Source organism: Solea solea, chromosome 19 (genome assembly GCF_958295425.1).
Source record: "Solea solea chromosome 19, fSolSol10.1, whole genome shotgun sequence".
NCBI lineage: Eukaryota > Metazoa > Chordata > Actinopteri > Pleuronectiformes > Soleidae > Solea > Solea solea.
In genome coordinates, this window is record NC_081152.1 from 18,247,065 (window position 1) to 18,258,109 (window position 11,045).

Below are 11,045 nucleotides of genomic sequence, written 5' to 3' on the forward strand. Positions count from 1 at the left end.
AAATTTAATGCAATATAGACTTAGATCAAAAAAAGAAATGCACATGTAGCAGCATCATCACTGCATATTCATAGCAGATGGCCTAATTCCATTGTTTTACACACAGTGTTACTATGGGTGGAACCAGCATATGCAGAGAAATGAGAGTCACTTTGCTGATGACAGCACCATCGTTTGTGTTCCCCACGATCTTGCTCTTTGAATGGCAGCTGGATAAATAGACGTAGCTGTATTCATTTTTGTTTTATTATGTTCTCGTTAAGACGTGGCAAAGTGAAAGCGGCAGCAAGTATGTAAATGAAAAAGAGAGAGGGGGAAAGATGTGACAGATTATGCTTTAGCGCTCTTTAATTTTTCAACCTCCCACACAGCTAAGGGAGAATTCCATTTTTGTGATTAGTGGCATAATCTAGATTCGTCGTTTGAAAAATGCCCTGGAGACAGACGTGACATTTAATTTTCACCAAATTCCACTAGAACAAAAACCAGCAGATGAAAATGATCTGCTCTATTTTAAGCATGAAACTGTGTCACTGTTGTTTAACAGAGCGATAAACAAATGAGGGCAAAAGTTTATCATCCGACACGCTGCTTTAAAGAAATAGAAAGAATTGACATTTCACACAGCAACAGCAGCTGAATGTGATCGGCTCTGTTTTAAGTACATCTAAAGTACAGTGAAACATGCCGAGCACGAGCGGTGAGGATCATTTCATACAATTGTTTTCATGATGCATCGCGACCACAGGACACATTTTAACAAGGCGAACAACAGAGCTACAGATATTTATCGTTGATGAATAAGACATCACAGCAGCTGCTGAATTTGTGGAACTGAGGAGGATTTTATTTCCAGAGAAATCGTAACAGGACACCAAATAAAATGAAGTTAAGGATAATCTCAATATATAAGTTGGCAAAAACGTGGAGCAGAAGTCCACTTTTTAGGACTAAATGTGTTATGAACGTCACTAACATCCTCGGGCATCGTTTGTTCACTGAAGACTTTCGTAATTCAGTAATACTATAATAATACTAGTAATCTAGCCTGGGAAAAGCTCCAGAAAGAAACATCTATATTGATTTTTGGTAACCAAAAACCACAGATATTTTTGTTTTTCAAGTCCTACAATAAAAAGAAGGAAATGTGTGAAATACAAATGCAGTAAACACTCTGTTGATCTGATGTTAGGTTGTGTAATTGCTGAGTGTGAGGGTGTTATTATGTTATTATTATTATTATTATTATTATTATTATTTATCTATTAAGCGTAAGTGGTTGTGGATTTCATTGTGTGACATTTACAAAGTGCTGACAGATCAGCAGCGATTAAGGGCGTGAGGTAAACAAATTGAAATGGACTCACCTCAATAATCGCGGAGAGACCGTTAAAATCTGATCGCTCCGCTAATCTGATGAATAGAATACAAACACAAAATGCCAATATTATTATTCATATCTGTGTCTCCTGTGATGGTTTATATCCTTGCCTGTGGATTTGCTCCAATGAGGAAACATATGTTTACATGTAAATGTACAATATGTTTTTTCCTCTTGCTTTAACTTCAACTTAATTGGATTGTCGAGGAGGAAAAACGAGAAAAAGATTTCTTTTACATTTTGCTCGGAATCAAATTCTCTTTGCTTGTCTTTCTTTGACTAATGATCCGGTGATAATGAGACTCTGAGACAGAGCAGAGGAGCACGTCGCGATAATTACCATAGGAAATGCAACAGTTAATGGATTTCTTTGCTTTCGAATGCCTGTGGCTAATTGCAGGAGGTCGTACGGGAAGAAGTTCTCATAATCAGAGTGCACTGTCTTATTAAACATCAAGTGACGCACCACCTGACGATAATTGCCCTGCCTGCCCTCGTCTCACCCCTTTGTCTGCAGGATAATCTGAATCTACTGTTAACAGAGGAGGAGATGTACAGCATGATGGAGACCTTCAAACAGTGCAAGATCATCCCAGGTGAGACCATACCTACCTTAAATTAAGGTTTTCGTGATACTCTTCAAGTATCCGTTACCTACTTTACATCACAGTTCAGTAACATGTAATAATCTTGTAATCTGGACGCATCCATGAAACGTTACAGAAGGGAAATCTCATTTTAAAAACCCAGTCGTTTGAAAGTTTGATGGAATGAATGTTTCTTGGGCTGCTGTATACAAACAAACGCTCTCTCAGCCAGGTCTGATAGTATTGCCTGACAGAGCCTGGACGCAGCAAACAAATAACATAATAATCACATCAACAACAACAAAAATCGCGAAAAATGTACGCACTGCAGCTTTAACGAGAGACTTAACGAGAGACTTAACGAGAGACTTGGCAGCCCGTGGCCAAGTGGAAAGGGAACTTGACTTGTAACCGGAAGGTCGCCGGTTCAAATCCCCACCTGGCCAAAAAGGGCTGGGGTACCCCTGAGCAAGGTACCCAACTCCCAATGCTCCCCGGGGGCTACTCAGTGTGGCAGCCCACTGCTCCTAATTCTAGGATGGGTCAAAATGCAGAGGAATACTTTCCCTAAGGGGATTAATAAAATTAAACTTTAACTTTTAAAGCCAAGTGAGATCAATTCTCGTGTTTGACAAGGTTGTAAAAACACAGGTGGTCAAAACCGCAGGAGCAGCTGATTAAAGGGACACGGCCACAGAGATACAACAATAAAAACTAATGACTACGAATAAAAAACCAGAACAGAATCAATGACAACACATAAAAACGTATTGGAGTGGCGTAGAATAAATAAATAATACACCTGTACACAACCACGGAAAAGGTCGCAGGGACCCATTGACCTGCATGTTTCAGATGTTTCCTCGCTCCAACACACCTGATTCAAATAACTTAAAATAATAAGGAAACTTCTAAAGCATGGAGGGCATTTTGTCCCCAGGATCAGGATCAGGATCAGGTTCAGGAACTCTGCTTTCATTTGGAGTCATTACCCTTTTTGCAGCCATAACAGCTTCCACAGACTTTCCTCAAGATTTTTAAAAATGTTTCTATGAGAATATGTTCTCAAACTGTGGTACGTGTACAAGCTTGTGGTACACAGGTTTCCTCTGGTGGTACCTGGGGGAAAATATCAGTTGTTGGACCAGAGTGCATAGAAAATGAAACAAATAACAACAAGAAAACATATAATTGCAGTCACCTTGTCTCTTGCTCTATATTATTCTAATTTCACTATACCAGTGAGGCTAATATAACAGAAACACTACTCTCATTACTAATGCGAATTAATACTGGCTATCATGTGGGAATCAACGTAATTGTGGGAGCTAAAACCTTAGCTTAATTTATATTTCTGATATTTGAAGCATTTTTAGACAATGAGGGTGAGTTTGGCTGCGTAATTTTCACTGTACACTATTAATATCTGTCATATATCTTCGTGTTTTTGTATCATAATATTCATTTTCATCTGCTACAGTTTGTCAGTGATCATTTTCTTTTATAAATTGCATGAACTTAAATGGATTTCAAGATGATTATTTTGTTTTTAAGCACGGTAAGTCACCGTTCAGGGGCCAACTCAGCCTCATAGCTGCATTTTGGTTTAGGCTTTATAGTCATAAAGTTACAGCAAATCCTTAATTTCGGAGGGAAACTGCTGTGGGACAACTCTCTGCAATAGAACTCACATAATATTCCCTTTACATAAACATATAATACATGAAGATGTTACTACTCAATTCCAGGAGTGAATGTAATTGTGTTACTAATGATGTTTTGGCCCTCTCTTGTTTAATTTAATCAGGACCATAAAAAGTTATAATAAACAACAAAAACAGGTCCAGGCAGCAGCATCTTTGTGAAGCCGAATTGTCTTTCTCCTGTTTCCTCCCTCTCATTCTATCACCTCTGTTGCCAACATGGCCGGATTAATCTGCGAGAAAGGCTTCAGGCCAGGAAACTTTGATTACCTCACTGCAACATTTCACACCTGCCGTCTCAGCGTGCTCGGTGAAGCCAGTGAACTTTCAAGACCTGCATTCAGCAGCAGAAGAAATGAAATAAAAACATTGGTGAACTATGGGTAGAAATATAACCACCGCCTTGAATTTGCTATTGGATTTCTCTGTTGAAGTTATTACCTGCCTATTACCCAGTCTGATATTTCTAAGTGGCTTACCTTTGCAGGAAACCAGTCCCATAAATCTGGACAACTGGCCGGTGATTAATTAGGTCTTGCTGAGATGAATTGGTTCTCTGTTTTCTGCAGAGTCGTGCCTGGTGTCGGATGAGCTGCTCCAGTACCGCCACTTTGTCTCCAAGCTGCAGTTTGATAAGGACCTGACCGACGAACAGGAGGAGGAAGTCCTGGGCCAGTTTGCGGCACTGGACCCTGAGAAGAAGGGTCACATCGAGTGGTCGGACTTCCTCTACTTTGAGTCCCTCGCGATGCTGAGGAAGTTCCGCACAGAGGTGAAGTCAAATAGAATGAAAGGAGCTGAAATTATAAGACATATATTGCAAAAAGTCATACTGCAGATTTTTTACTGAACTCCTATCTTTCTTTGTTTAGATCGGATTATCGCTAATCCAGTAGATTTCGATGTTGGTTTAACTGAATAACAAAAGTCATCCATGTTTAAACCTGCGTCCACTGCCACATAGCAGTTTAAATGTTGACTGCATGTGTCTGTGTGTGGTTTAAAGATTGCACAGGAATAAATCAGTGTTTATAGATTGACCTTTGACACGCCCATAAATGACAGCAGGGGAGTTATTACTACACCGTCAAATAGGAGGGGCAGTTTTGTGAAGTAATTTCTGATCTTTAACAACGTTTAATATGACAGTTCTTTTAGGCATTAAATATTAGTTACAGTTATTCATTGTCTCAGTTAACTCAAGATTCATCTAAAACAGTTTTAAAGTTTTAAAGTAAAGAGATTATACTTACTTTATAAAACTGTAATGATACTAAAATGTGACGCTGAGCTCACAAAGTAATTCACAGGAACAGGAAGAAAAGTGTAACTTTGTTCTTATTTTAAATCCATTAAAATAACAAGTCAGTTTGACTTAAAATGATTTAAATGACTCAAATTAACCTCTTGTGTTGGAACAAATATGTATCATACAGTTGAGTTTATACACGTTTTTACATTGTTGTGATTCTCACACACGTGTGTTGCCTTTTTATTTTGGAACAGAACTCAATGGTGCGCCTGTTGACCGCCAAGGAGAGAGATAAAGCCCGGTCTGTGTTCCTGGGTCTGCATCTGGATAAAGACGGCATGATCACACGGGCAGAATGTCGCCAGGCTCAGCAGTCCTGGTTCCACAACCTGAACAAGGACTCACAGTCCTGCAACGTGAGGTGAGCAGACCAAGAGTAGACGATGTAAATGTAAATGGAGATAAAAAGGGAAACACCGTCAAACAGGCAGGAGCTCATCAGTAAGCTAACGGTGTCTTATTTAAGAGAAAAGATTTGGCTTCTCAGGGAACAGAGGTTTTTTTTTAAAAGAAAAGACAGACAAGACATCAAGCTGTGTACTTTTCTCAACTTCTCCCTCCTGTTGCCACAGTAACACAGATAGTTTTTGTAATTTTGCAGACGACGAACCGCTTCACACGGCCTCACAGAACTGTTTTTGCAGAACCACTTGTAGCAAAGTGTCAAAACGACATTAGTTCAAATCCAGATCATGTTTATACAAGAGGAGACTCATAACTTGGATATAGAGTAGTTAATATTTCACCTCTTATCCAACAGTTTACTATAATATAACAACCTTTTATTAATAATAATAATAATAATAATAATAATAAACAAATGTCTGTTAGATTCAAATCATGTTACCATTGTCACTGGTTGACAATCCTGTGCCGCACACAGGAAGTGATGTGTTTAATGTAAAGCCAGATGAGGCAACAGCATCATTGCGCTAGTAAAGCAAGATGACTGCAACAAGTCAAGTTTGACTGAAAACACAAAGAAGTGAATTCTACTGCTTAAAAACCCGGTTGTTCAGCAGTTAGGATAAACACTCCTTGTCTCCGCCCACCCCTGCTCTGCAGCTATCTACAAACAAACAAACACCTCCTCATTCAGGTCTGATAGTTTTGCCCGACACAGTCTGTTTTCAGATGAACAGTCGCAGCAAACAAACAATATAACCAAACAGAGGGAGGACAAAAATAATCATAACATTATTGACAACAACAGAATTTAACAACAAAAGTTACGCACTGCAGCTTTAACGATGTTCCAAAGTGCTTCACCAGAGAAACGAAGCCAAGTGAGATAAATTCAAACAAAGCGCCGGACAAGCAGCAGTAAAATAAGGGTGATTAAATCCAAAGAAGCGGTTGGTTAACAAGACATTTAAGGCCACGGAGATGCAACGATAAAAATTAATGACTCTGAATAATAATAAAAAAAACAAAATCAATAAAAACGTAAAGGAACAGCGTACGATAAATATGTGTGCAAATCAGATATTCCAGAAAACTCATTAAAAACCTAAGGTTTTGCTCATCACACTGTACAGAAAAAGATAATAACACGATAACGAACCCAGAGACTTAATTAAATTAATTAAACCTCAGCTATCAGTCAATTTAAATTCCTCCACTGTATCTTTTCTTATTCTTACTCGGGGTTTTGCTTTTTTTATCCTTTTTTATCCGTTTGTGTGGCATAATATTAAATCTGGAGATAATTCTTGTCTATAATTAAACCCTGATTGAGTTTTTTTTTTGCTCGCAGCACGGAACCTGAACAGCGCTTTCCATTTTTAACTGACGTGTCCACGCGTGCTCTGTATCCTGAAACGCACAAAAACTAAATGAGCGACAGTCGTTGGATGATTTTCTCTGATCGTTTTAAAAGCAAGCGCTAACAAATTGTAGTTACAGCGGCGATTGTGCATGCGAGACACGAACCTACAGAGTGAAATACGAGTTTAACGACTCCTGTCCTCGTTTGCATTTATTATTTATCGTGTCCTCTCTTGCCAGTGTGCTAAAATTGAAAAAGTGGGGCTATGACCCCTCAGGGATCGGCTTTGAACTGAAAAGTTTACAGAAACATTTTGCAGCACAAACACACTCGGGACAGACCGGAGCCTCTGGGAGACGTGGACGCGGTCTCCAAACGAGACTAATTGCAGCGAGTATGCGGAGACAAACTTGGGACGCAACAATGTGTGATGAGCAATAAAACACTGCTCGGATAAAGTGCTTCTCTTGTTTTTCCCTCTCAGACCAAATGTATTTGAGTCTCGTCCACAGGAATAATAGCAAAACAAACAGCGTCTTCTTCATCGAGGGCAAACGCACTGACTTCATTCACTAATGTCTCCTGCGCTGCCACTCACGTCGTTAGCAGACACTTAGCTTCCCTTTTCCATTTGGCGAGTAGCACAATCATCGTTCCACTCTTGAGACGGATTAAATACGACGCTGTTAGTCTGAGATACGGACACATTTATGTCAATCATCGTGTACATCCATGGTTCTCAAACTGTGATACGTGTACCACCAGTGGTTCACAAGCTTCCTCCAGTGGTACTTGGAAGAAAATCAGAAAATACTGCTCTTCTGTAGATACCAGGGTATAGGTGTGTGTTACGGCCTCCCTTAAAGAATATGAGCATGGCTCAATAGGAGACCGAACATAAAAGGACGCCACTCATCGCAGCTCATCATTTCAGCCACAAAGTGCACAAAACAAAAGGTTTGGAGATCCTGAGAATCCCCCACAATTAACAAAAGGTGGGTAGAGTCTGGACCAGCAATGGGCTGTCGGACCCAACACGTCCCCAAAAAAGAAAAATAGATGAAATAAACTAAACCCGATAATAGGACTGCCGGTTACCTCCAAACAACTGAAGTGTGAAACAACAACAACAACAAGGGAGGAAAGACAAATAAAAAGACCTCCAGCTGGCTGCCCATTCTCCCCGCCCATTCTCTCTTTCCTCCTCCTTTTAAACTTCCTGCAGATGAGCGGAGAGGAAAGACAGAGGGGAGGGAGAGGGAGAGCGAGAAATGAATATGTGAGGAAGAGGAGGATGATGAGAGAGCAAATTATCTTATTTGGAAATAAATCTGCCTCCTGTGAAAAGTCTGTATTTCATCGTTGGTGATAATGGTGTTGCATCAAGAGCTCAATATTTTCTCAGGTGCTACTTGGTGTAAAAGGTTTGAGAACCACTGATCTACATTATAATATCATACATGTACAGTATGTACGACATGTGTCGTTATGCTGGTGCCCAAATGTTAATGTTGACCAAAAGGTAGACATTGTTGTGTTTTGTTTTGAAAAGTGAAGCCTATAGTGAGGCACCAGGAAGTCACAAAAAGAACTCAGTGACTGTATATTAAAAATGGACGTGGTTTCCTGGTTGCAAAAATGAGCTGAGATTTGTAATTTTTTACCTCCAGAAATTCACAGACAACGACACTGGCGTCCACTCATATGTGCTCTATCGTCTATTGTCCAAATAATTGACATCATGTTCTACTGTTTCTTATACTGTTATAAACCAGGCGAGCAGTAGATGCTCATTTTAACAATAGACTTCCATTCCTCAAGTCTTTTATTTTGGAAAGTGTAAGTAAGACAGAGGTGGAGGTTTAGCCAACAGGCAGTGACTCTGCTCAGTGCATTTCAACATAATGGAAAAATGAGTTCTACTTCTCAAGAAAAACAAATTACAAAAACAAAGAGCCTGTCTGAGCCTGTGGCAGAAACCCACAGCCAAGAAGAAGAAGAACAACAATGCACACGCTGGTTGTTTTAAAATTATAGCCACTCAATGTTTGGTTTTTTTAAAATACACAAAAGTAGAGCTAGGAAATTAAATTATATAAAAAGTAGCTGTGATTTAAAGCAGCCATCACAGTATTATGAAGCATTTTAAATATGTAGACACCAGAGTGTTTCTTATGCTTTTTGTATCAATATAATCATGTTTTGATTCCACAAGATGCTGTTTTATATTAATGGAGGATGATTTATCAATAATTGCCAATGTCTTGTTTCTTCAGACTCCAATCATCCAATCCAATAAATGACACCAAATAAGAAAGCTTTTTTTTGTTCATGGGCACAACCCACAAATGCATTTTCCTGACAAATGTTAAATGTTAAATTTAAAAGAGAAATAAACACTGATTGCCTTACTTTTTTGTTTGGTTTACGAGTTTATTTTAGAGTGAGGTTTAGTTTAGTTTCCCAAATCTTATTATACTATAAAAAATCTATTATAAATAACGTAATAAAAGGGCGAATCTAACAAAGGAGTACCTCAGGCTTGTACCTTTCATCACTGGTGTATGTGTGTGTGCTTGTTACTGCTTCTAACCTCTTGTGCTGTCATGTCAATCTCCTGTGTCGTGCGATTCCATCCCTCTCACCTATCCAACACGCGGCACTCCCCACAGACTCATGGGACTCTGCTCTCCTATGAATTGTGGGTGAGTGTGACTCAGCACTGCATGGCTTTGTCTTCATTTCCTCACATTCAACGACACCCTCAAAGCACTCTGCAGTCCTCCAGTGTCCCCCCCCCCCCCCTTACGACGGCCTCCTCCTCCTCCTGCTACATTTCACATTTCACTGTAGATTAAGTTCTCGTTCACGGGGAAAGAGCAGCATCTCAACTTAAAAATGTAGTTAGTTTAAACGATGCACGCATCCGCGAATGAGGATTAGTGTGAGCTCCTCTTATCCTCAGGTCCTGTTAGACTCAGAGTGGCATGTAATTATAAGGGATGAAAAGAAAAGCCTTGTGTTCTCCCTTAAAGGAGCGAGTGTAAATAGAGGAGAGGTTGTGGCTGAAAACACTGAGATACATCCTCTGATTGAAATTCAGACAAAATATCGAATGCGCTTGGAAACGTGTGCTCCCTTTGATCCCTGAATAAGAGTCAGTCACAGACGGCAGCGAGAAGGCGAAAGGCAACGTTTGAAGGAGCCGTCAGTCAGGAGGATAATCTGAGGAGATTCTCTCAAAAACGGAAATAAGTGTTAGCCGGGATTCACAGGTGTGGAACTCAAGCTGCGACATGTGAACTCAACACAGCCTGTCTGATTTAACAAGGATGGAGGCTCAAACAGATGAGATCAAATCTGATGAGATTATATGGGATGAGATGAGATCAAATGAGACGGGATTAGATGAGATGGTGTGAGATGATGAGATGAGACTGAATGAGATGGGGTGGGATGATGAAATGGGATGAGATTAGATGAGATGGGGTGGGATGATGAGATGAGACTAGATGAGATTAGATGAGAGGATGAAATTAGATTAGATGAGACTGGATGAAATGGGACAGAATAAAATCTGATGTAATGAGATAAAATCTCATGAGATGGGATGAGATGAGACATGATGAGATTAGAGGAGATTAGATAAAATGGGATTGGATGAGACATGATAGGATTGAGAGTTGATATAAGTTTAGATAATGTGTAATGAGATGACACAAGATCCTCCCTTCTTATTCCCATGGTAATTTGCATGGTAAATCAAATGCAAAATTTACATCTTCAAAGGCAGAAGGTCGAAAATATGAAACTACAGTATTGATGGAATTATTTACTATTATACTGTTTCAATTTAGCATGTTTTTTTTTGTTTGTTTTTAATCTGATGACATGTAAACTTCCTACATACAGCTGTTTTAAGAATGTGAACAGAATCACTATGATATTAAAGATATTGTCTTTTGTTTGTCCCAGCTGGTAAACATGTTTGTGCTGACACAGTCTGTTGTGACAGATAACACTCACTTGTTTTGTCTGTTTTTTTTAATTGTTGATCGGATGACACAGCATCAGTCAAGTGGGCCCCATATGTGAGAGCAGTCCAGGAAGCTCTGGCAGTGAGAAGAGCAAGACTGGTGACAGCAGGTTAGTCCTCCCTCTAATATGTTTACTGTGTGTGTAACTCCTGCCTTCACAGTCAAAACAATCACAAAATATCTAGTTTGATGAAGTCGGGAAGCCGCGTGGGATCATGGGAGATCTTTGTCTTCCCCTGAGTTTACCTCTGTGTTTA

At 39.6% G+C, this 11,045-nt stretch overlaps 1 protein-coding gene across 2 annotated transcripts in view; it reads left to right on the forward strand.

The window, feature by feature from the left end:
• phf24 (PHD finger protein 24) overlaps window positions 1-11,045 on the forward strand; it is a 40,599-nt gene that overhangs the window by 24,992 nt on the left and 4,562 nt on the right. The window contains exons 4-8 of one of the 2 annotated variants that reach the window (XM_058617516.1): window positions 1,899-1,977; window positions 4,241-4,443; window positions 5,178-5,344; window positions 9,424-9,456; window positions 10,820-10,897. In XM_058617516.1, the coding sequence (XP_058473499.1) occupies window positions 1,899-1,977; window positions 4,241-4,443; window positions 5,178-5,344; window positions 9,424-9,456; window positions 10,820-10,897 (560 nt within the window). The remainder of the gene's footprint in view (window positions 1-1,898; window positions 1,978-4,240; window positions 4,444-5,177; window positions 5,345-9,423; window positions 9,457-10,819; window positions 10,898-11,045) is intronic. The other variant, XM_058617517.1, reaches the window with a different exon arrangement.